General features: G+C 48.3%; 1 protein-coding gene across 1 annotated transcript; it reads left to right on the plus strand.

Annotated features, from left to right (window-relative positions):
- Positions 1 to 96: 96 nt before the first annotated feature.
- LOC147976397 (uncharacterized) lies at positions 97 to 26,059 on the plus strand. The gene is made up of 2 exons (XM_087520847.1): positions 97 to 1,042; positions 26,022 to 26,059. Exons 1-2 carry the CDS (start codon positions 97 to 99, stop codon positions 26,057 to 26,059), a joined length of 984 nt encoding a protein of 327 aa, XP_087376973.1.
- The last annotated feature ends 1,140 nt before the right edge of the window (positions 26,060 to 27,199 follow it).

The raw sequence follows: 27,199 nt of genomic DNA on the forward strand, positions 1-27,199 counted from the left end.
CCACCACCACCTGAGTACATGGCTGGGATGATGCAACAGTTTGAGCTGAATCGTCAGTTCATGGAGAATATTATGGCTCAGTTTCCCCGCCCCAATATGAACCATCAGCCAACCCAAGTGACCCTGCAGGATTTCATGCGCCTGAACCCAACTGTGTACCGCAGCTCAACTCAGCCTCTGGATGCTGATGACTGGCTCCGTGACATCACCTATGAGATGGAGTCTGCTGATGTAGCCCCTGCCAGCTATGTCACCTTTGCTTCCTTCTTCCTGAAAGGACCCACAGCTCAGTGGTGGGATAGCCACAGGCGTACTCTGCCAGCTGGAACAATCATCACCTGGCCAGACTTCCAAACTGCCTTCCGTGCTCGCTTCATTCCTCAGGGAGTTATGGACCGGAAGAAGCGTGAGTTCCGCAACCTCACCCAAGGCAATAAAACTGTGGAAGCTTACCAGCGGGAGTTTCTGGACTTGTCCCGCTATGCTGAAGAGGACATTGCAACCGATGCACGCAGACAGGAGAAGTTCCATGATGGCCTTCAAGCTGACATCAAGCTCGCACTTTTAGTGCATGACTTTGCTGATTTCGCCACCCTGGTGAACAAGGCCATCAATGTCGAAACTGGTCTGCAAGAATACCAGGGCTCTCACAGGAGCAACCGTGACACGGGCTCATCTTCGGGCCCACCTTCACAGAAGCGTAAGATATGGATTCCCAACAGTATGTACCAGCCAAATGCACCTGCCCCAAGGCAGACGTATGCTGCACCTCGTCTGCCTGCTCCTCCAACTAGGCACACAAGAATTCCAGCTCCACCGCCACAAGCTCCTGTTCCCACTCCCAATAATGGTCTCTGCTACAAGTGTGGACAACCAGGTCACCGAGCTAGGGATTGCAATCAGAACCAGAATCAACTGGCCCTCCCAGCAACTGGCCGTGGAAGCAACCAGCCTCGTAACAACAGTGCCAAGTCTTATGGTCGTGTTCATGCCAACCATGTTGATCTCAATGAAGTTCTAGACCAGCCTGCTACCCTGATGGGTACACTCCTCGTAAATTCAGTACCAGCATCTGTTTTATTTGATACGGGAGCATCACATTCTTTCATATCAGCTGAGTTTGCATTCATGCATGGCATTAAATACGAAGAGATGAACACTGCGATTGTGGTACACACCCCTGCGGGCCAGTGTCAAACCTCTATGGTTAGTCACAACGTTCCCGTTGAAATTGAAGGACTGGAATTCCTTGCCTCCCCCATCGTACTAAAATCCTGTAGCATCGACCTCATTCTGGGAATGGATTGGTTGAAAGCGCATACTGCTTCTATAGTTTGCGCCACTAAGGTCGTCCATCTGCTACACCCTTCTGACGAAATAATAGCTTACCAAGCTCATCTAGTTCAGAACGCCGAGGCACGACTTTATGCCTTGAACGCGTTGAACGCTGCACCACTCGAGGGCATTGAAAACATTCCCGTCGTTCGTGAATTCCAAGACGTCTTCCCAGAAGAACTTCCAGGGATTCCTCCTGCTAGAGCTGTCGAATTCATCATCGACTTGAAACCCGGCACTACCCCTATAGCTAAACGACCCTACAAGATGCCGCCGCATGAACTCATTGAGCTTAAGGAGGAAATCGACAAATCTCTTGTCAAAGGTTTCATTCGCCCAAGTTGCTCTCCTTGGGGAGCACCTTCTCTCTTTGTTAAGACGAAGGACGGGACAAACCGATTGGTCCAAGACTACCGTCCTATAAACCAAGCTACCATTCAGAATAAATACCCTCTCCCTCGGATCAATGATCTTTATGATCAACTGGCTGGCTCATCAGTGTTCTCCAAACTCGACTTGAGGTTGGGTTACCACCAGATCCGTGTTCGTGAGGAGGACATCCCAAAAACCGCCTTCGTGACTCGGTATGGATCATACGAGTACACCGTCATGTCATTCGGCTTAACGAATGCTCCAGCCACCTTCTCTCGTCTGATGAATTATATATTCATGGATTACCTCGACAAGTTTGTCGTGGTTTATCTGGACGATATCCTTGATTTTCCAAGAACGAGGAAGAACATGCTGGACATCTGCGTCTTGTGCTGGAGAAGCTTCGAGAACATCAACTGTATGCCAAGTATTCCAAGTGTGAATTCTGGCTCCCCGAAGTAACCTATCTTGGGCATGTCATCTCCAAGGATGGTATTGCCGTCAACCCTGAACGAGTTCAGGCTATTCTCGATTGGACTCCTCCGAAGAACGTCAAGCAAGTCCGAAGTTTTCTCGGTCTCGCCAGCTATTGCCGTCGATTCGTCGAGAACTTCTCCAAGATTGCCAGGCCCCTGACTAGTCTGTTGCATAAGGGTGTCAAGTTTGACTGGACAGACAAGTGTCAGGAAAGTTTCCAGGCGCTCAAAGACAAGTTGACTTCTGCCCCCGTACTTGCTCCACCTGATACTAAGAAGGACTTCGTCATTTACTGCGATGCTTCCCGCCAAGGATTAGGCTGTGTCCTAATGCAAGAGCGCAGAGTGATTGCTTATGCCTCTCGTCAATTGCGCCCTCACGAAGAAAACTACCCAGTTCATGACCTCGAGCTTGCTGCTGTCATTCATGCACTGAAGCAGTGGCGACATTACCTTCTCGGTAATCGTTGCGAGATCTTCACCGACCATCAAAGTCTGAAGTATCTGTTTACTCAGCCAGATTTGAACCTACGCCAGCAAAGATGGATGGAGACTATTGCAGACTTTGACGTGGGTATATCCTATACCCCCGGCAAGGCTAATGTAATGGCTGATGCCTTGAGCCGCAAGTCTTACTGCAAACACCTCCAGGTCCACAAAGTTCAGCCCTCGCTTACCGAAGAATTTAGAAGGCTGAACCTCCATATTGTTCCCCCGGGATCACTCGCTCCCCCTCCCGAAGGTTTCCCCAAACAGAACCTCCATGTTGTTTCCAAGGGTTCTCTCAATACCCTGGTTGCGAAATCAGATCTTGTGGACACCATCAAATGGATACAGAAGTGTGACGATGAAGTCCTCAAGATTAAGCGCGACCTCAAAAGAGGAAAGCCCTCATTCTTCGCTATCGCCGACGATGGCGCCTTGTATTTCAAAGGCCGCCTAGTGGTACCATGTTCGAAGAAAAACCTGGATAAGACTAAAAGGGTTATGCAAGAAGCTCATGATACGCCTCTGTCCATCCATCCTGGTAGTACAAAGATGTACCAGGATATTCGTCAAAGATTCTGGTGGTCTAATATGAAGCAGGATATTGCTCGTTATGTTGCTGAGTGTGACGTTTGTCGCCGAATCAAAGCAGAGCATCAAAGGCCTGCTGGAACTCTGCAACCTATCTCTATTCCTGAATGGAAATGGGACCATGTTGAAATGGACTTCGTCACTGGATTTCCCAAATCGCAGAAAGGTAATGATGCTATTCTTGTCGTCATTGACCGGCTTTCCAAAGTCGCCCATTTTCTGGCGGTCAAAGAGACAATCACTGCTAGTCAGCTTGCTACTCTCTACATGGCCAGAATTGTTTCACTTCACGGTATTCCACTGGTTATCAGTTCAGACCGTGGCAGCTTATTCACTTCAAGGTTTTGGGAGAGTTTCCAAGGAGCTATGGGAACTCATCTGTCGTTCAGTACTGCATTTCATCCTCAGTCGCAAGGACAGGTTGAACGTGTCAACCAAGTTCTCGAAGACATGCTTCGAGCTTGTGTAATATCATTCGGCAAGAAATGGGAGGAATCTCTTCCATATGCCGAGTTCTCTTATAATAATAGCTATCAAGCTAGTCTGAAGATGTCCCCCTTCGAAGTGCTATATGGACGAAAGTGTCGAACCCCTCTGAACTGGTCAGAAACTGGGGAATGTCCACTCTTCGGTCCGGATATTATCCAAGAGGCCGAAGAACAAGTTCGCATTATTCGCGAGAATCTCAAGACTGCTCAGTCACGTCAGAAAAGTCAGTATGACCGTCATCACCAAGACATGGTCTATCAACCTGGCGAAAAGGCTTATCTTCGAGTTACACCAATGAAGGGTGCACACCGCTTCGGGATCAAAGGAAAGCTAGCTCCCCGCTATATTGGTCCTTTCACTATTCTCGAAAGGCGTGGAAAGGTGGCATATCAACTGGAGCCTCCGCCGAACCTTTCTCAGGTTCACGATGTGTTCCACGTGTCGCAACTTCGACGCTGCTTCAAGGACCCAATCCGAGCAGTGGATCATGAAGTGCTTGAATTGCAACAAGACCTCTCCTATAAAGAGCATCCGGTCCGCATTCTCGACCAAGCTGAACGCCGCACCCGTCAGAAGGCGATCAAGTTCCTCAAGGTCCAGTGGTCGAATCACTCTGAAGACGAAGCCACCTGGGAACGCGAGGATCGTCTTCGCGATGAATACCCTGCACTGTTTCCTTCTACCTCCTAAATCTCGGGACGAGATTTCTTGTAGTGGAGGAGATTTGTAACGCCCGGATAATCTTGCTACAGAAATCCCACGCTAATCATGCCATGTCATCCCGATTACTATTGCTAAACGCCTGTTAGTTCAAACCGCGTCAACTTCAAGTTTAAAATTAAAATTAATGTCGGCAATAAAAGTTTTCAAAATTTGAAACAAAAATGTTCGGTGGTTGCCAAATATTACACCGGTAATTATGGTGAGGTAAACACCTTTTTATAAAATGCCTAAATACTTTTAGATGAATTAAACAGGAAAGAAATAATAAAAGAAAATACAAAAGGGGAAAACAAAAGAAAAGGAAAAGAGAGAGAAAGCCCCCCCTCCCTGGGCCGTGGCCCAACTGGGCCAACCCAACCGGCCTAGCCGGCCACCCCACCAGGCCGGCCCACCTCCCCTCCTACTATCCCTCCCACCGTGACCTAACCCATCCCACGATCCCCACTTCCTCTCCCCACGTCTCCCTCATCCTCCCACTCCGCCGCCACACACACGCACGCACGCACACTCGGTGGTGCGGGCACCCGAGCCGCCGCACCCCTGAGGCCGCCGCCCGCCGGCGCCGGGAACCGCCACCCACTCGCGCCCCCCCTCGCTCTTCCCCCTCCTCCCTGATCCAGATCGGATCGGGGGAACGGACCCTGCGGCGACGACTGCGCCGCCCCCACGCCGCCTGGGCCGCGCCGGCATGCTCCCCCGCCGGACTGCCTCCCGCTCTGCCGCTCGTCCCCGTCGTCCCCCCCCCCCCGAACTTCTCCGAGCCCGCTGCCAGTTTCCCGGCACCCGACGTGAGGCCCTCCCTCCTTCTCCTATGCCCCACCCCGTACTGCATCACCATGCACGCCGCTCGGGGCCGCGCCTCGCACCCCGCCCGCTGCGCCGTTGCTGCCTTACCCCGCACGCGCCGTCCCGCGTGCTCCGCTGGCCTCCTTGTCGCGAGCCTCGTGCGCCTCCCCCCCTGCTTGTTGCTGCTCCGGCGCGGCTCCGCCCGCGCCACCGCGCAGCCACGGCGCTCCCCGCCTCTGCTGCTCCTTCCCCGTGCGACGCGCTATCGCCTCTCCCCCTCCTGTGCCTTGTCCGCCTTGGCCTCGCCACCACTGCCTGCAGCTACTGCTGCTCCGCTGCCGTGTGCCATCTACCGCGATGGCCCGCCGCGCTACTGGTCTCGCCGCTCGTTGCCGCCCGAAAGGCCTCCGGTGGCCGCCCGCGCATCGCCGCGGCCTCGCCCCGCTGCCTCACGAGCGGGCTCGACCCCGTACGGGTTGCGCCCGCTGCCCGCCTGCCTGTCGCCCGCTATTGGCCCCTGTGCCTATGGCGAACGGGGCCCACCCTGAGAACGAAAAAAAAGAGAAAAGGAATTAAAAATAAATAATAAATAAAATTATTAAGTTAATTAATTAATTAAAGGATTAATTAACTTAATTAATCTTGCTTAATTAACCTAATTAATTAACTAAACTAATCAAACCTGTTTAGTTAGCCTGAGACTATGACAGGTGGGTCCCACTGGACCCACAGACCAGCTTGACTTTGGTCAGCTGGGTTTGACCTGCTGACGTCATGGTGATGTCATGCTGACATCACCTTTCACTGTTCTGGATAATGTTCATTTTAAATAATTAAATAAATTTCAAAAATGCCTAAAACTTTGATAAATCATAGAAAATAAACCGTAGCTCAGATGAAAAAACTTTGTACATGAAAGTTGCTCAGAACGACGAGGCGAATCCGGATACGCAGCCCGTTTATCCACCACACATCCCTAGCATAGCAAACACGCAACTTTCCCCCTCCGGTTCACCGGTCCGAAAACGCGAAACACCGGGGATACTTTCCCGGATGTCATCCCCCTTCACCGGTATCGCCTACTACCGCGTTAGGGCACCTCTAACGCCGTTACTTGTCATGTCATGCATCACTATGCATATGCTTGCATTATATTTATTGTTTCTTCCCCCTCTTCTCTCGCTAGACACCGGGACCGACGCCGCTGCTACCCAGTACGACTACGGAGTTGACGACCCCTCTCTCTTGCCAGAGCAACCAGGCAAGCCCCCCCCCCTTTGATCACCAGATATTGCCTACTCTTCTCTATACTGCTTGCATTAGAGTAGTGTAGCATGTTACTGCTTCCCGTTAATCCTATATTGATGCATAGCCTGTCCTTGCTACTACTGTTGTTACCTTTACCCGCAATCCTAATGCTTAGTATAGGATGCTAGTTTATCATCAGTGGCCCTACATTCTTGTCCGTCTGCCATGCTATACTATCGGGCCGTGATCACTCGGGAGGTGATCACGGGTATATACTATATACTTTATACATGATACATGTGGTGATTAAAGACGGGTCGGCTCGTAGGAGCACCCGCGAGTGGATCTTTGAGGCGGAGCGACAGGGCAGGTTCCAACCACCTAGGAGAGAGGTGGGCCTGGCCCTGGTCGGCGTTCGCGGATACTTAACACGCTTAACGAGTTCTAGGTATTTGATCTGAGTCTGGCCATTTGGTCTATACGCACTAACCATCTACGCGGGAGTAGTTATGGGTATCCCGGCGTCGTGGTATCAGCCGAAGCCTTCGTGACGTCAGCGACTGAGTGGCGCGCGCCGGATTGGAACGTAAGCCTGCTCTTGTATTAAGGGGGCTAGTTCTGCTTCCGGCCACGTTCGCAACGTGCAGGTGTGCTAAGGGCGATGGGCCCAGACCCCTGTGCGCTTAGGTTTAGACCGGCGTGCTGACCTCTCTGTTGGTCTAGGTGGGGCTGCGACGTGTTGATCTTCCGAGGCCGGGCATGACCCAGGAAAGTGTGTCCGGCCAAATGGGATCGAGCGTGTTGGGGTATGTGGTGCACCCCTGCAGGGAAGTTAATCTATTCGAATAGCCGTGATCTTCGGTAACAGGACGACTTGGAGTTGTATCTTGACCTTATGACAACTAGAACCGAATACTTAATAAAACACACCCTTCCAAGTGCCAGATACAACCGGTGGTCGCTCTCTCACAGGGCGACGAGGGGAGGATCATCGGTTAGGATTATGCCATACGATGCTGCTTGGAGGACTTCAGTCTACTCTCTTCTACATGCTGCAAGACGGAGGCTGCCAGAAGCGTAGTCTTCGAAAGGACTAGCTATCCCCCTCTTATTCCGGCTTTCTGCAGTCCAGCCCACATATAATAGCCTTATTCCAGTTGATACCAATGCATACATATGTAGTGTAGCTCCTTGCTTGCGAGTACTTTGGATGAGTACTCACGGTTGCTTTCTCCCCCTTTTTCCCCCTTTCCTTTCTTCCTGGTTGTCGCAACCAGATGTTGGAGCCCAGGAGCCAGACGCCACCGTCGACGACGACTCCTACTACACCGGAGGTGCCTACTACTACGTGATGCCCGCTGACGACGACCAGGAGTAGTTAGGAGGATCCCAGGCAGGAGGCCTGCGCCTCTTTCGATCTGTATCCCAGTTTGTGCTAGCCTTCTTAAGGCAAACTTGTTTAACTTATGTCTGTACTCAGATATTGTTGCTTCCGCTGACTCGTCTATGATCGAGCTCTTGTATTCGAGCCCTCGAGGCCCCTGGCTTGTAATATGATGCTTGTATGACTTATTTTATTTGTAGAGTTGTGTTGTGATATCTTCCCATGAGTCCTTGATCTTGATCGTACACATTTGCGTGCATGATTAGTGTACGGTCAAATCGGGGGCGTCACACGGATCCCCCATGGCAGCAGCAGCAGACGGACCCCTGTGTGAGGTGCTAGGGTGGTCCAATTGTCCTTCTTCTTCAGACGCTTGATCTCATGAGAAACCAAGTCTCCAGTTTCTAGCAACACTCTGGGATAAGTCTGTGCCCATGCCCTCTCAATGAGCCTCATGATGAATGGACCATATATAGGGCACTTGCGCTCAGACACGGCAGAGAGAAGTTCAAACCACATGACATGAGAAATATCCAGGCTCTCTCCAGTGCTTGCTTCCTTCTCATGCTGACAGAAAAGGAGCATGTCCACGAGGTAAGAGTGGACCATATCCAGATTCCTGATCCGAGGGAAGAGAGTCTCACGGAAGATGCGATGAAGAATGTCCAGATATGGAGACAGCTCATAGGTCTTCTTCTCAGTTACTGGGTGAACTTTCACAGTGCATTAGGGCCAAAGGGCTTGCTTGTGGGTGGACGTTGCATTGCGGTGAGGGCGGAAACCGACAGGAGTCCCAAGCCTGTGATCCACCACATCAAGTAACTCCATGAAAGCCTTTCACTTGACGGAAAGCAGCTTGCCATTGGTCATCCATGTCAGAGTCCTGTCGACATCCGTCCCAAGATGGACGGTGGCATAGAATTGAGCCACCAAATCCGCATCGAAATCCTTGTTGAATTGCATGATCCTGAGAATGTTCAGCTGAGTGCACATCTGAAGGGCTTCGCCAAAGTACTCCGGGTCCTTCTCCATAGCATCAGTGTCAATGGAGCGAACATCAACAAAAAGATTCTTCTTGGCCTTGATCACATCAAAGTAGATGGCAAACTGAAAACGGTTCCAGAACGGGCGGTTGACCAAAGTGGGTTCTTGGTCCACCGCATAGGGGTTGCGGCGACGCTTCTCCCAAAACTCCTTGTTGGTCATCTCAGTCACAGTCTTCCCCTTTGTCTTGTTGGCGGATCGCTTCGATTGCTGAGGAGGTGGAGGAACACTTGCATATGCACTTGCTGAAGGCGGTTGGGTGCTCGAGGAACCACCGGCTGGCTCTGAGGTGTGGTAGCATTTGGATGTAGCACGCCCGGGGTTGATACGGCGACCTTGCTGCTCGGAATGGTCATCACCTGGAGCCAAACACAAGAACACGCAAAACAACCAGAAATAACGAGCATAAGCCACAACAAAAATGATCAAGGTAAAGCAGGAATATGATGGAATTTGACATGCAGCGGTAGTACCGTGACATGCCCGCGGTAGTACCGCCTCAAGCGGTAGTACCGCCCCAAAGAGAGCGGTATTACCGCTCGAGGTCAAGCAGTAGTACCGCTCCAACGAGAGCGGTAGTACTGCTTGAGGAGAAGAAACAGCAGTTTCCTACCGCACGAGGCGGAGAAACAGCGGTTTCCTACTACAGTGGTCAGATCCGGCACTACCAGCCTACCAAGTTCAAAAATATTCCTACCAAACTCTAATCGAGATAGTCTAGTTGCCTTCTCCAACCAACTCAAGCGTAGATTTAGCCAAAAATCTAGAGATGCAACCACCATTGCCCCTAAGAAACAAGATCTGAAAATGAGACAAAAGAAAAGAAGGAACGGGGGCAATACCGGCATCCATGGCAAGAGAACGAGGTGGGGATCGACTCCACCAAAGGAAATGGAGAGGGACGCCCCGGAGACGGAGATCCGCCGGAGCCCTCCTGCGGCGAGTGGAGGCTGGAGAGAGGAAGAGGAAAGAGGGGGCGAAGTGAATGGGTATGGGGGAGAAGAAACCTCCCCCTGCCCCGACTTAACCCCCTGGTCCCGTCCCTCAGCGGTAGTACCGTGCTGGGGGGGCGGTAGTACCGCGCACCACCAGCGGTAGTACCGCCCAGCACGCCACGGCAACCAAACAAACAAGGCTTTTGCTCGAAGGAAAGACAAAAACGGCAAGAAAAAGAGCACACCAGCAAACGATCAAGACACACCTCTTCAAAAGAGGGCGGTGGCCGAGGCCACCTATGTTTGAGTCAAGAGGTATGGCACCGCGAAGATTTTAACCTTGGGCCCATGACCAAAACTCGTCTTTGAAGCACAAGTACCATCAACAATGGCTAAAGTGAAAGACTTGATCAATTTATGCATTATGGGGGGAGGGAGAGTTCATTGAGAGAACAACACTCCCCCTATGTCCATGCCTACACCTAAACTAGACAACAAAATGAGCGTGGTGGGGTGTGCAAGGGTTCAAGCCACATTGCTCGAATCAATGATATTTAGCTCATGCCTTAACTCGCGAAATCTTGCTTCATCCAAGGGCTTCGTGAAAATATCTGCAAGGTTGTGATGAGTGTTGACATAGTTGAGCTCGATCTCTCCTCGCCTAATGTGATCCCGGATGAAGTGATACCGAATCTCAATATGCTTCGTCTTGAAGTGTTGCACCGGGTTGAGAGAGATCTTGATGGCACTTTCATTGTCACACCAAAGAGGCACTTTGTCACAAGTGACACCATAATCCTTTAAAGTTTGCCTCATCCATAGGAGTTGTGCACAACAACTACCGGCGGCAACATACTCCGCCTCAGTAGATGAGAGAGACACACAACTTTGCTTTTTGGAAGACCAACTTACCAAAGAGCAATTAAGGAATTGGCACCCTCCGGAAGTGGACTTCCTATCCACTTTGTCCCCCGCCCAATCGGAATCCGAGTACCCTACAAGCTTGAAGTTTGATCCTCTTGGGTACCATAAGCCAAAGTTTGGGGTATGAGCCAAATATCGAAAGATTCGTTTAACCACCACATAGTGACTTTCCTTAGGTGCGGCTTGAAACTGTGCACAAATTCCCACACTCAATATGATGTCCGGTCTAGATGCACAAAGGTAAAGCAAGAATCCAATCATGGAACGATATACCTTTTGATCCACCACTTTACCATTGGGATCTAAGTCAAGTTGGCACTTGGTGGGCATTGGAGTGGAAGCCGGCTTGACATCACTTAGCTTGAATCTCTTGAGCATGTCTTGAGTGTATTTGGATTGATTGATGAAGGTTCCTTCTCTTCTTTGCTTCACTTCGAAATCTAGAAAGAACTTCAACTCTCCCATGGAGGACATCTCGAACTTTGAGGTCATGAGAGCGGCAAATTCTTCATTGAAAGCTTTGTTAGGAGAACCAAAGATAATATCATCAACATATAATTGGCACACAAACAACTCCCCTTTGACCTTCTTAGTAAAAAGAGTGGGGTCGATTAGCCCAACTTCAAAACCACGGTCTTGTAACAACTCGGTAAGGTGGTCATACCACGCATGTGGGGCTTGTTTAAGGCCATAGAGTGCCTTATCGATTTGATACACATGATCGGGAAAGTAGGGATCCTCGAACCCGGGGGGTTGCTTGACGTAAACCAATTCATTAATAGAACCATTAAGAAAAGCACTCTTCACATCCATTTGTTGTAACTTAAAGTTATGATGAGAAGCATATGCAATCAACATGTGAATGGATTCAAGACGAGCAACGGGAGCAAAGGTTTCACCATAGTCGATACCCTCGACTTGGGAGTAGCCTTGTGCTACCAAACGAGCCTTGTTGCGAATGATAATCCCATGGGCATCTTGCTTGTTCTTAAATATCCACTTGGTTCCTATGACATTGTGATTCTCGGTTGGTCTTGGCACCAATCTCCACACTTTGTTGCGCTCAAAGTTGTTGAGTTCTTCATGCATGGCATTGAGCCAATCCGGATCTTCTAGCGCTTCATAGACCTTGTGGGGTTCCGCACAAGAGACAAACGCGTGATGCTCACAATAATTTGCTAATTGTCTACGAGTGCTTACCCCCTTTCTTAAGCTTCCAAGCACATTCGTCATGAGATGATCCTTGGTGGAGAGCTTGGAAGCAACCTTGGCGGCACGACGCTCTAATTCCTCCTCGGGGGAGAGACGAGGAGTGGTCACTTGATCATCTTGAGCGTCGTCTTGGGCTTGTTCTTGTTCTTGAACTTGCTCAGAGGAGAGAACTTGACCTTGGGCATCACTTGATGTGTCAACACCGTCTTGAGCGTGATCTTGCCCTTGGTCATGTTCTTGAAGATGAGGGCCTTCATGTTGAACCTCGGAAGCGTGTGGGACTTGGGTTGGTGATGGCTCCACTTGAGTGGAGCTTTGTCCTTCTCCTTCGGCCAAAAGGGGTTCCTCAATGGGTAGGATAAAGCCAACACCCATTCTTCTTATGGCTTGGGGAGGAATTTCATCACCTACATCACAAGTGCCACTTTGCTCCACTTGGGAGCCGTTATTCTCATCAAACTCCACGTTACACGTCTCCTCAATAAGTCCCATGGATTTATTGGGGACACGGTAAGCATGAGAGTTTGTAGCATAGCCAACAAATATGCCCTCATAAGCTCTAGTCTCAAATTTAGACAACCAAACACCTTTCTTGAGAATGAAACACTTACACCCGAATACCTGGAAGTACTTGAGGTTGGGCTTGTTACCGGTGAGTATCTCGTATGGAGTCTTGTTCAAGCCCTTGCAGAGGTAGAGCCGATTGGATGCATGACACGCGGTGTTGATGGCTTCGGCCCAAAAGTTGTACAAAGACTTGAAATCCGCCATCATGGTCCTTGCCGCATCCATCAACGTACGGTTCTTCCTCTCTGCAACACCGTTCTGTTGAGGGGTGTAGGGTGCAGAATATTGATGCTTGATTCCCTCATCACTAAGAAACTCATCCAAGGTGTAATTCTTGAACTCGGTGCCGTTGTCACTTCTTATTGTCAAGATCTTTGCATTGTGTTGACGTTGTGCTTCATTTGCAAAGTCAATGATGGTTTGTTGGGTCTCGCTCTTCCTCTTGAAGAAAAACACCCACGTGTACCTTGAGTAGTCATCCACAATCACCAAGCAATACTTCCTACCTCCAAGACTATCGAAGGATGGAGGCCCAAAGAGATCCATGTGAAGGAGCTCCAAAGGCCTCTTTGAATAAATGATAGTCGTGGGAGGGTGAGCCTTCTCATGTAGCTTTCCTTCGATACAGGCACTGCAAGCACGATCTTTAGCAAAACTAGCATTCGTTAGTCCACGGACATGGTCCCCCTTGAGGAGACTTTGCAAAGATCTCATATTGACATGGGCTAAACGGCGATGCCAAAGCCATCCCACATCAATAGCCATTAGGCATGTCGCGGTCTTAGTGGGTCGCTCCGAAAAGTTAATCACATATAGACCGTTCTCGACATGCCCAACAAAAGCTACTTTAAGAGTCTTGCTCCACAAGAGGGCCACGGTATCGATATCAAAGAAAGTGGCAAAGCCCATGATTGCAAGTTGACGAACGGAAAGTAAATTGTATGCAAGGGACTCAACAAGCATGACCTTCTCGATCGTGAGATCATGAGAGATGACCACCTTGCCAAGTCCCAATACCTTAGAAGATGAGGCATCGCCCCACTCGACATTGGTGGGCATAGATGGAACCTTGTGCACGTCCACCACCCAGTCCTTGCTTCCAGTCATATGATTTGTAGCTCCGCTATCGAGCAACCATGATCCCCCACCGGAAGCAAACACCTACAAGAGATCAATGCTTGGTTTTAGGTACCCATTTTGTAATGGATCCTTTGATGTTAGTGACAAGGGTTTTTGGAACCCAAATAGACCATTCAATGTATTCATGAGGAGAACCAACAAATTTGGCATAAACATGCCCATCACTAGCACGGCATAACACATAAGAAGGATTAAAATCGCCGGCTTTATTGGGAGGGGTGACATTGCCCTTCTTGACATTGTTCTTCTTATTCTCCTCGGAGGCACTCTCTCCCTCCTTCACAAAGGTTTGCATGAGAGGAGGAGGTCGTTTGGTCTTGTCATTCTTCTTCTTGTTCTTGGAGTCGGGCACGTACCCAACCCCTTCCTTGGCCACAACTCCCTTTTGGTTGATCAAGAGATCGTTGAGGTTCTTATTGCCTTGTATGCAAGTCGCAAGACCTCTCTCAAGTTGCCCCTTTAGCTTAGCGTTCTCCTCAATGAGATGCACATGCTCACAACACGGGTTAGTAGCATTTGCATTATCAATTAACATCATACAAGGGAAAGTGGCTTTTTCCTTGGTTAGCTTTACTTGAAGTTGATCATGAGACTCTTTGAGGCTAGCATGAGCACCCTTCAAGACCTTGTGAGCCTTGTCAAGTAGATCAAACTCCTCTTTGAGTCTAGCAAGATCAACCTCAAGTTCGGCCTTCTCGGAGTTTAGCACATGAGAAACTATGAGGACATGATCATAATCTTTCTTTAACTTAACATGATCAACGTTGTGTGACTCCTCAAGAGCCAAACGAAGACCACGCTCTTCCTCAAGAGCATTGGAAAGATCCGAAATCTCATCGGCATAGTCACGACTATGCCCTTCCATCTTAGTGACGGTGTCTTCGTGAGCCTCGATCATGTCATTGGCTTCACCAAGTTGTTCCAAGAGAGCAACAAAGTGCTTCTTGGACTTTCCCTTGAGTTTTCCCATAAAGGCCTCAAACTCGTTAGCCTGCACATTAGCTCCCTCAAGTTCATTAATGCTATCCATCGGAGAAGGATGATTAATGATGGTAGTTTTGATATTGGGGGTTACCTTGTTGGTGGCTTTAGCCATGAGGCACTTGGCGGTGATGCTCTTATTGGGTGAGTCGAAGAGAGACACCCGTGAAGTCGTCGCAATGGCAACGGAGTCCATGGCAATCGACTCATCATCTTCATCATCGTCATCATCCTCATTGTACTCTTCTTGTACAACCAATGCCTTGGAAGGAGTCTTCTTGGTGAAGTTGTTCTTGTTGGGGAACGACTTGGCCTTGTCCTTTCGGATGAGCTTGCCACCATTGTTTTCCCTCTTCTCATACGGGCATTCCGCAACAAAATGACTCACATTGCCGCAATTGTAGCAAGTCCTTACACGTTGCTTGCCCCTCGTGCCACTTGAGTTGTTTTTGCTAAAGTTTGGCCTCGAGTTTTTCTTGCTCCAAAATTGCCTTGAAGCAAGTGCCATGTGTTCATGATATGCATACTTCGTGTCTTCGGGGTTGCTCTCCTCTTCTTCCTCTTCTTCTTCTTCAACGGTGAGCTTGGCCTTCAATGCAAGGTTAGGCTTCTTTGCCTGCTGAGAAAGGAGCACCGCATTGTCGGCGGTCTTGTCCAAAATGTTCATGGCCACAAACTCATCCAACACTTCGCTTGAGGTCAAAGTGTGGAAGTCCGGTCTTTGACGAATGACGGAGGACATGGCCTTGTGATGGGGCATCATTGCCTTGAGGAATTTGCGCTTGATCCAATTGTCATCCATGTCCTTGCTCCCGTGATCTCGTAGTGAGACCGCGAGTTTGGTTACTCTCCGATAAAGCTCACGAGGTTCTTCATCTTCTTTCATTGCAAACTCATCGGCCCCATCTTGTACCACTTCATAGTTGGAGCGTTGAATGCTTGCGCTTCCCCGGTAGAGAGAGACAACACAATGCCATGCATCTTTGGCAAAGGCGAAGGGACAAAGATGAGGTAGGTCTTCGGGTGGAATTGCATCTTGAATGATGAAGAGAGCATTCTCATTGAATTGATTGTCCGCGGCTTCTCGAGAAGTGAAGTTGCTTGGATCATGTGGATAGAAACCTTCTTCAATTATTCTCCAAAGGTTAGTGTTCACATGATTTAAATGACATTTAAAGCGGTAAACCCAAGAATCAAAATCCTCATTTTTCACAATCTTAGGGGGAGGACCGGCATGATTCAAATGAGTGGAAGGAACCGGTCCACCATAAACAAGTGGTGGTTCCACATGGGCAAAGATGCCGGTGCCATTCTTACCACTAGAAGAAGGAGCCTTTTCACTACTAGCTTCCCCCTTGTCGGGGATAGCATCCGTCACCTTGTTGGCGGGGTCACCCACTTCCAACGGTGCGGTGGATAGTTTAAGCCCCTCAAGAAATTTAGTAAACATGCTTTCAACTTCAGGCGTCATGGAGGTTTTCAATGTCTCCAAGGCCACATTGAACTCCTCACGAGAGATCGAGGTTCCCCCATCTCCCGTAGACGAGATCGGATTCACACCGGAGTGTTCCTCCACACCATCTACGGTATCAACCATACTCTTTGGACGGTAAAGTCCTTAATAAAGAGACGAGGCTCTGATACCAATTGAAAGGATCGATATGGTTGACTAGAGGGGGGTTGAATAGGCAACTACCAATTTTTAACTTATCTTAATCAAATTAAACTTTGCATCAAGGTAGGTTGTCTAGATGTGCAACTAGGTGAGCAACCTATATGATGCAATACCAACAAGCAAACAAGCAAGCAAGAGAAGTAACACTAAAGAGCTTGCACAAGTAAAGGTAAGAGATAACCAAGAGTGGATCCGGTGAAGACGAGGATGTGTTACCGAAGTTCCTTCCCTTTGAGGGGAAGTACGTCTCCGTTGGAGCGGTGTGGAGGCACGATGCTCCCCAAGAAGCCACTAGGGCCACCGTATTCTCCTCACGCCCTCACACAATGCGAGATGCCGTGATTCCACTATTGGTGCCCTTGAAGGCGGCGACCGAACCTTTACAAACAAGGTTGGGGCAATCTCCACAACTTAATCGGAGGCTCCCAACAAAACCACGAAGCTTCACCACAATGGACTATGGTTCCGTGGTGACCTCAACCGTCTAGGGTGCTCAAACACCCAAGAGTAACAAGATCCGCTAGGGATGAGTGGGGGAATCGAAAATCCCTTGGTGGAAGTGTAGATCGGGGCCTTCTCAACCACTCCCGAGCAAATCAACAAGTTTGATTGGCTAGAGAGATAGATCGGGCGAAAATGGAGCTTGGAGCATTTAATGGAGCTTGAGCAATAAATGGAGCTTGGGGGAGGAAGAGGTAGGTCAAAGAGAAGAAGGGGACTCCCTTTTATAGTGGGGGCAACAATCCAACCGTTGCCCCCCCACCAACCAGCCCCGCACAGGGTGGTCCTACCGCTGAGGGGGCGGTACTACCGCCAGGACAGCGGTACTGCCGTGTCAGCCAGCGGCACTGCCGCGCAGAGGAGACTAGGGGGAATAGGACCCACACGCGGTACTACTGCGGTGGTAGGGGCGGTACTACCGCTCCTGGAACGGTACTACCGCCTCTACAACCGCAACTAGTGCCGCAAAACCCGATACGAGAAAAAGACCCCTCGAGTCGAGGCGGTAGGAGCCACACAGCCCAGCGGTACTACGGCAGCGGGGTCACGGGCGATACTACCGCCGTGGAGCGGTACTGCCGCTTGTGACCCTTCGGTCGTACTACCGCTGGCAGTGCGGTACTACCGCTGGGGCACATAAGAGAGAGAGAGAGAATCTCTCCAAAGATGCTGAGAACGAGGAGGAGGTGCCAGGCACCCCAGCGGTACTATTGTTGTGGAGCCACGGGCGGTACTACCGCTGTGGAGCGGTACTGCCGCTTGTGGCTCCTCAGCGGTACTACCGCTGGGTTGCGCGGTACTACCGCTTGGACCCAGACAGGACAAGGAAGAGAGGAGAGAACTCTACAATGGAATGGAAAAGCTCGGAGGGTGAGAAGCTGATGTGTACATGATGATTCCACCCATGCAATACCCCAGCGGACCCCCTCTTGATAGTACGGTGTCCTCTACGCAACTAGTCCACCGAGAAAGAAACGAAAGAGCTACACCGTCTTGAAATACACTCTGAGGGGAAGAAAGCGTCTCGTGCCACGGGAGAATCTGTGAATTATTCAAAGCACAAGATTAGTCCGCAAACATGTTGTCATCAATCACCAAAACTACCTTGAGAGAGATATGCCGTAACAATTTCTTCCAATGTTCTATTCATATTATATATGGATAAGAAGAAGAAATATGGGGGGGAGAGAAGCCCAGCTGGCCACTTGGGCCTTAGAGCCAGGCCGGCCTGCTTCCCCACTATTCCACCGAGGCCAGCTGACCCCATCCTATCCTAAACCTGGGCCGGCCCACCTGAACCATTCCTAACCCTAGCCCCGACCCTCTTCTCTCTATCTCTCCCTTCCGTTTCCCCTCGCGTCGCCAGGAGGCAGTGAGCGCGTGACAGCGCCCGATCCCATCGCCTCATCTCCCTCGATCCCCTCTGCCTCCTTACGCCACCGACGCCCCAAGCTATCCGCTCTGCGTGCCTCCTCCCCTCCGCAGGCCCCATCTCAGGGCGCCCCTCCACCTTGTGCGAACCGCATGGCCGCGGGCCATGGAGGCCACCGTGCCGACCCTCAAGCGCGTCGCCCTGCGCCCTCGTCCCCGCTGCCAACTCTCCTCGCCGAAGGAGCATCGGGAGGAGTGGAGAACCGCCGTCGTTGCCTCGTTCCCTGCTTCCTCGGGGTCTTCATCGCGAGATCCAGCAAGTCCGGCGCCTCCCCAAGCACAGCGACCGTCTCGGTTACCTCCCGCCGCCAGGACCCTCCAGCAAGCCGTCGTTGCCTCTGCTTAATGGAACGACGCCGCGGCACCCCAGTCACCTGCGACCTCGGGTCGTCTCTGCTTCCTCCTCGCCTCATGTCATGCCTCTGCTCGTGTACGTGTTCACCGCGCCGCCGTCGCAGCGCCTCCCCAAGTTCTGCCCCCTGCCTCGTTCGAACACCTCCACCGGTGCCTCCTCGTACCTCCTCGAGTTTGGCCACATCACGACCCGCAGGACGCCTTCGTGGGTTCTTTTCGCCAAGTACCAACGCCCGCAGATTTTGGGACGCGCCAAGTTCCGGTTAAAGATGTTCAACTTCATCCGATGTGGATTTCGACAAGTACCACGACGCTCGGAGCCCTCAGATACGTCAAGTTTGACTACACTGCGAGACGAAGAACGCCAAGTAACTCTCCGAAAACGAACATGTACCACTACGTCCGGAGGCATCAGATCCGTCAAGTCCAACAACGACTGTTTACAACTATCGGCGACCCCGAATGACTACGAAACGTGAACCTCTACTTCCCCTCCAAAACGTGTCCCACTACCGCCGCCCGAACGTTTACGAAACATGTACCACGACCATCTCTAAAGACCCCATGGACGTCAAGTCCCGTGTCGTGACCCCGAACATCTACGGACATGAACCACTACTTCCCTCAACGACCCGTGAACGACTACTTCCTCTACGAACTGATACGCTTCGAAACGCACGCTTCGAAGGTATAACCCCGAGATGACCGTCCGAGAACGATTGCATGTGTTGTATGAGATGCATGTTTGGATGTTGTATCCGCCCATGAACGCTAGTTGTTCCCTCGTTGACACCGCCATCGAACCGTGGAACCCGGTAACCGGGAGCACCCCACCGTTCATCGCATGACACGCTCCCGTCGCTTCTTCTTTTACACCGGCATCTCAATCGAGTTACCGGAACCGATATGTTGCCGTGGCATCATTTTTAGATTCGTTGCCGTGGCACCCCTTTCGTTTCCGTCATGATGACAAATGCTTCATAATATGCTCGTTATCATCTTCATGTCAACTTTTTCATAAAATTGCATCCAACTTAGTGTATTCTGGATGATGTATGTTTAACTTGTAGTTAGACCTTGATTGTATTCCGTAGTCGGACCTTGATTGTATTTTGGATGATGTATGTTTAACTTGTATTTCTGTGAAGTGGCGATTGTAAGCCAACTCTGTATCCCTTTCTTATTCAGTACATGGTATTGTGTGAAGATTACCCCTCTTGCGACAAACCTACCATGCGGCTATGCCTCTAAGTCGTGCCCCGGCACGTGGGAGATATAGCCGCATCGTGGGTGTTACAAGTTGGTAATCAGAGCCTTCCCCGACTTAGGAGCCCCCTGCTTGATCGAATCGCTAACGTTGTTGAGTCTAGAACAAAATGTTTTGAGTCTTAGGATTATATATATATATATATATATCGGAGAGTAGGATTCTTTTTACTTCTCAGTCCCTTCGTCGCTCTGGTGAGGCCTCCTAACGTAGAGTTTTGACTCTTCTCTCCTCAAATTTCACTAAAAAAATTTAGGATCACGCGGGTATCTTGGAATCATTCCGATAGTTTTATGAAGAGAACATTGTTCTTGGTGCCTCCTGACATTTAGGGGTTGTGGCAGTGTCCCGGGGAGTTGAGCTCCAAGGTGTTGTCGTCACAATTTTATCGTTGCAGTTCTGGAATACCTGAATTCGCCGACATCGAAAATCTCTTCTATGCAGTTGTTGGTGAGATAACCTCGACGCCACCCAGTACTGGGGCGGGAGTTCGGGAATATTGCCATAACTCATATAACGGATGCTTTTCGAAGGTTGAGGTACACAATTTCTGAAGGTTTCTTGGTTATGTGTTGAAGGATGGATACAGCTGGATGTAGGAATTGTTAGTTTGGGTGAGATATTATGATTCCCCTATATCCCCAACACCTGATTGCATAACCAGAAAGTTTCGGGAGTTTATAAGTGGGAATTCAAGTATCACGTAGGATATATTTCCAACAGACACATGATACGATATGGGATCTATCATATGTTTGTTTCCAGCTTATTCTGCAAGCCAATCCTTTGTTTTGTTTGCTTCGAAGTCAAATGTGGATTCCATACCTTTTCTAAGCAATGTTCTCATATTTCTAGGTGAATACTAATCCTTCTTGATCATCGGGGTTGTCATGTCAATTCTTTCCAACCGGTGTGATTTCTCTTCAAGATAATCCTATCATTTTCCCATCCGCAAGATCAACTCAAAGTCTTCTCAACGTTATTTGTTTCATCTGTCCCAAGTTGCCTTTGTTTTCCCTTCCTCCCCTCCCCTTGTTTCTTCAAGGACTCAGATTACTTAATCAAGTATTTATTTTATGGATGTGAAGTCCCTTTATTCTTTTCCGTCAATGTTCTTATCCGGTGATTCTCAGGAAGATACTAACGGAGCTTCAAGCTTATTATTCTTCGTTCTCTTTGTTGGGAACGTAGTAATTTCAAAATTTTCCTACGCACACGCAAGATCATGGTGATGCATAGCAACAAGAGGGGAGAGTGTAGTCTACGTACCCTCGTAGACCGACAGCGGAAGCGTTATGACAACACGGTTGATGTAGTCGTACGTCTTCACGGCCCGACCGATCAAGCACCGAAACTACGGCACCTCCGAGTTTTAGCACACGTTCAGCTCGATGACGATCCCCGGACTCCAATCCAGCAAAGTGTCGGGGAAGAGTTCCGTCAGCACGACGGCGTGGTGACGATCTTGATGTTCTACCGTCGCAGGGCTTCGCCTAAGCACCGCTACAATATTATCGAGGAGTATGGTGGAGGGGGGGCACCGCACACGGCTAAGAGAACGATCACGAAGACCAACTTGTGTGTCTAGAGATGCCCCCCTGCCCCCGTATATAAAGGAGCAAGGGGGAGGCCGGCCGGCCCTTGGGCGCGCCAAGGAGGAGGAGTCCTCCTCCTAGTAGGAGTAGGACTCCCCTCTTTCCTACTCCTACTAGGAGGGGGAAAGGAAGGGGGAGAGGGAGAAGGAAAGGGGGGCGCCGCCCCCCTCTCCTAGTCCAATTCGGACCAGAGGGGGAGGGGGCGCGCGGCCCACCCTGGCCACCCCTCTCTCTCTCCACTAGGGCCCATAAGGCCCATTACTTCTCCCGGGGGGTTTCCGGTAACCCTCCGGCACTCCGGTTTTCTCCGAAATCACCCGGAACACTTCCGGTGTCCGAATATAGCCGTCCAATATATCAATCTTTATGTCTCGACCATTTCGAGACTCCTCGTCATGTACATGATCACATCCGGGACTCCGAACAAACTTCGGCACATCAAAATATATAAACTCATAATGAAACTGTCATCGTAATGTTAAGCGTGCGGACCCTACGGGTTCGAGAACAATGTAGACATGACCGAGACATGTCTCCGGTCAATAACCAATAGCGGAACCTGGATGCTCATATTGGCTCCCACATATTCTACGAAGATCTTTATCGGTCAGACCGCATAACAACATACTTTGTTCCCTTTGTCATCGGTATGTTACTTGCCCGAGATTCGATCGTCGGTATCTCAATACCTAGTTCAATCTCATTACCGGTAAGTCTCTTTACTCGTTTCGTAATACATCATCTCGCAACTAACTCATTAGTTGCAATGCTTGCAAGGCTTATGTGATGTGCATTACCGAGAGGGCCCAGAGATACCTCTCCGACAATCAGAGTGACAAATCCTAATCTCGAAATACGCCAACCCAACATGTACCTTTGGAGACACCTGTAGAGCTCCTTTATAATCACCCAGTTACGTTGTGACGTTTGGTAGCACACAAAGTGTTCCTCCGGCAAACGGGAGTTGCATAATCTCATAGTTATAGGAACATGTATAAGTCATGAAGAAAGCAATAGCAACATACTAAACGATCGGGTGCTAAGCTAATGGAATGGGTCATGTCAATCACATCATTCTCCTAATGATGTGATCCCGTTAATAAAATGACAACACATGTCTATGATTAGGAAACATAACCATCTTTGATTAATGAGCTAGTCAAGTAGAGGCACACTAGTGACGTTTAGTTTGTCTATGTATTCACACAAGTATTATGTTTCCGGATAATACAATTCTAGCATGAATAATAAAACATTTATCATGGTATAAGGAAATAAATAATAACTTTATTATGGGAAAACTTTGTTTCTGCCACTCCAATTTTTGCCAACTTTGCTTATGCCACTCTAGAATTTGACATTTCACTCTTGTCACTCTTAGCTTTTGATAATATATCACTTTTGCCATTCCGTGGCAAAAGCAAAAAATTTAGAGTGGCAATTGTGATACATGTCAAAAGCTAAGAGTGGCAAAAGTGAAATGAAAAATTATCGTTTTTGCCATGGAATGGCATTTGTGATGTATTGTCAAAAGCTAAGAGTGGCAAAAGTGAGATGTCAAATTCTAGAGTGGCATAAGCAAAGTTGGCAAAAACTAGAGTGGAAAAAACAAAGTTTTCCCCTTTATTATTGCCTCTAGGGCATATTTCCTTCACTCTTTTCTTCTCCGGTGGATTAAATTCAAGCTTTGTCGGTCATATCTTTTCCTCGTTTCAAACATTTTATCATGCTGGTGCACCTCTTAATTGTTCATCTCTCTCTATTCATATCCGAAGTGCCGAAGATATCTCAGAAGATTTGTGTCTGCACTATCAATCCGTTCAAACTATTTCGAGGTTGTTACCTCATTCAAGACATTTAATTCAACCGGTGCAATCTTTCTTTTAAATTGTTCAATGGTGTATTTTTGAGTGGCCCCTAACCCATAGGTTTTTTCCCCCAGGATCTTACCTGACTTTTCTAATTTTTCCAGAGCTTTTCAAATTCATTTCAAAGTTTGACATAAGAATGAATTATCATCAGTCATATGTATTTCTCCAAGATCTGTCAAATTCTTTTCATCGTTGGCTCAACCTCTTCGCTTTTGATTCTTCCGGAGTGTCTAAATAATTCATGGTGGTGTTTCTCATCATCATTCTCAACATTTGAAGACCGAAGAAGAGTTCCTCTTAAATCCTTACCCGTTCTTCCAAAGATTCGTGGTTCTAGCTTCATGCCATCCTCTCATAATTGGTTGCGATTGTGAGAATTCTTTTCGCCCATCCGGAGCATTTCAGGAGCCTTTTCAGTTTGTTTCTCCGGAGCCCATCATCTCAGAATTATGCATTCCAGCTTTCAGCTCTCGTTCTTCAAATCTTACCGGTGCATCGCTCAAATATCCTCTAATCAACTCGGGATCTCTTCGTTCACTTGCATCTAAATCCTAGCAAGTATCTTCATTCATTTTCCAATTCTTCCCGGTGAATTGTGCTTTTGCTACTTTCTTGTTCAGTTCTTACGATGGTTCGTTCAAGAGTTCTCTTCCTTCATTATCATACAGATTCATTCGTTGTTTCAATCCTACTGGTGGTTCGTTGAAGACCTTCCCAATTTTGCGCTATATCTCTTTTAATCCTTTCTATGAGAATAAGTAGTATGCCAAATCCGTTGCTGGTCATCAATTTATATTGGTGAAGGATGAGCATAACATAATTCTTATTCTTGTTTCACCCAAATGATTAATTCCTTATTCCGGAGGTTCATCAAAATTCTTGATTTCATTTGTTCATCTTTCTTTCCGGAGTTCCAAGTTTTTTCTCGGTTACATCATCACAAAGCTCCATCTAATCATTGCAAGGCTTCAATCTTGTTCGCTTCAAACCTTCAATTCTTTGATGTTATCTTTTCCTATCTGGAGTTCTTCGTGGAGGCTCAACATGGTGGTTCGGCAAGGATTCTTTTCATTCTTTAATTGTTCTTCAAGATACCTCTCGAAACTAAGATCCGCCAAGCTATACTCTAAAATAAACATGTTGTTCAGCACATGTCTTGTTTTGAGGAGTTCATGTATTCTTCATCTTGCATCCTGAAGTGCAATTCTTTCTATCTTATCTTTTTCAGGTGGTGTTATGTCATTCTTGACAATTTACCTTCGTGTTTCATGATTCGCAAGTTGTGAGGAATGAGATATTTAAACCCATCATTTTCTTCCTTGGAGTTATCTTGGTATAGATTTCACCTAAAGCCTTCCATTGGGAATGTTGCCATTATGGTGCTTATCTATTATCTAAATTTTCGCTTCTCATATCGATCCAATTGATTGATTTCGTTAGTGGCTGGTCTTCACCTCATAATTTGGGGATGTTTTCCTTAAGACCATTGGAAATCATATCTTTTGTTATCGATTTCCAACAACTCCGTTCAACCCTTCATAAGAGTGCTCTCTTAAGTTCAGTTGTGAGAGATGTTGGTTCTCTCATCTCCGTTCTTTTCATTCCAGTCTTACATTCATTCCAGAGGCACTGTGATGTTGCTCTCTTCGACTCATCATCTCATTTTGTAATATCATGTTCTTTTCCTTGCTTATCCGTTTAGCAGGAATGTTGTGTCCTCTGCTCAAATTCTTTTCATCTTATCAAGTCTCGCATCTCGTTTCAACCGGAGTGCTTGCATGTACTTCTTGTCCATTGTAACACTTTTCTTAGAGAGAATTCCTTATTTGACACTGCCTTAAAATGTGATTCCCTATTTGACCCTAGAAACTTTTTTCTTCCCTATTTGGCAGCAGGTTTGAATTTACTTCCTTATTTGACATTGCCCTGCACCCCGTTACAGTCTGCCGTCAATTTTTTTTCCTCCGTGACCAAACTACCCCTCTGTTAGTGCACTGGAAAAAACACCTAACCCAATCATCCCGTCCCTATCCCCAAAGCCCTAACGGCGGCGCGACACATAGTGGCGGCGACGAGAGCTATGAGAGCCAGAGGGTGGCTGCGGAGGGTAGGCAAGGCATGGTGGCGGAGGGAAGGAATGGCACGGGAGCAGAGCACCCGTCGGCGAGCACAGATGCTAGCTCTGACCATGGCGGGGCTGCAGAGAGCGCGTCCGTGAGCTCTGCTGCGGTCTGGGCCATGGCGCGGCTGTGAGAAAGGGCCATGGCGGAGACGCTGCCGCGGCTGCAGGGTTGGGCGTGGATGCGAGCTCAAGCTGATGCTGGGATCCGAGGCTTAGTTGATTGACTAGGTTGTGCTGATACTAGGTAACGACTAGATTATTTTGGAGTGTTAAAAGTTCTTCCATCCCTTGATTTAATTAGTCAACGGTACAGACTATCTGCTTTTAGTGTGTTGCGTGCAGTAGTACCAATTTATCGTGCTTGATTTTAGTGGGGAATTTGTTGCGCGACGAGAGGGTAGAAGCCCATGATTTTTTTCTAGAGATTTCTGTTATCATCATATAATATCTGTCATCGTATCTGCATGGATTTCTCAGTTTGCGTTCTTTAATTTGCATCTGCTGATATGCAGGTACAAGGACTTTCAAGAATCAAGTGATATCTCTATAGTCTCAGTTTGTGCTTGGCGCCGTGGTAGGTGAACCCGATGAGCGAGCATCGTCCATTTGATTAGCTTGATGGAGGCTGAGATGCACTGGATATACATGAGAAAGAGATCAGGTTGACAACGATCAAGCCGGATGGCACCGCAACTGTGACTCTAGGCATGCAACTCTTCAATCACAGCATCACGATCTCCATTTTTTTGACCATTAGTTTCTTTTCATTGCGAGTCAGCTTGTTAGCTGTTGACTCAAGTGTACAAAAAAGGAGCAGCCATGGGCTTTCTTTTTCACACTGTTTTCTTATCATCATTATTATCCGTAGGTTTTTAAACTTGTACTAAAGAATGACAACGTTTTGTGTTAGATAATTATGACATAGGAAGGGTGGCGCGAAACTGACGATTATATATGTGTTACTTGATTAAGGCTCATTTGGTCATTTAATCTTTGACTAAATATGTCACAGTAATGTTGCTTTTGTCTTGCACAAAATTTTGGTCACATAATGCACTAGGGGCAAAAGTGTCTTTTCATATCCTTATTTAACACCGTTAGTGCACAAAATGAACTAGAGTGTCAAATAAGGAAAGAAATTTAGATCAAGTGTCAAATAAGGAAGAAAAACTTTTCCAGGGCCAAATAAGGAATCACATTTTTGAGTAGTGTCAAATAAGGAATTCTCTCCTTTTCGTATGTCTTTCAACCTATAAGGTTCTAATAATGTTCCTTGTTCCTCTTTTCTAACGGAGTGTATTCAACTTTCAACATCTTCGTCGTTTTCTTTCTTTCAATTTGTTCAACCTCGCAAGGTTCTTTGGTTTCACTCATTTGTCAAAGAAGCAACTTAGTTTTACCTGTTCTCTTCCTCTTCCATTTTCCCTCCGGTGCCATTCTAGATTTCGGGACGAGATCCTCTTGTAGTGGTGGAGTGTTGTAACGTCCCAAGACCGGAGCTTCAGACGCCTTCCATGTTTTCCGAGTTTCGTCATGTGAGTTGTTGGTTTGTTGCATTCATCATTGCATCATGTGCATTGCATCATGTCATCATGCCATCATGCCCATTTCACTTGTTATGCCATGTGTTGCATTGTACCCCTTGTTTCCTCTCTCAACCTATCAATGCACTATCATCTCCTCCTTCCTT

Source organism: Triticum urartu, chromosome 4A (assembly GCF_056163025.1).
Source record: "Triticum urartu cultivar PI428250 chromosome 4A, HENAU_Tu73, whole genome shotgun sequence".
Classification (NCBI taxonomy): Eukaryota; Viridiplantae; Streptophyta; class Magnoliopsida; order Poales; family Poaceae; genus Triticum; species Triticum urartu.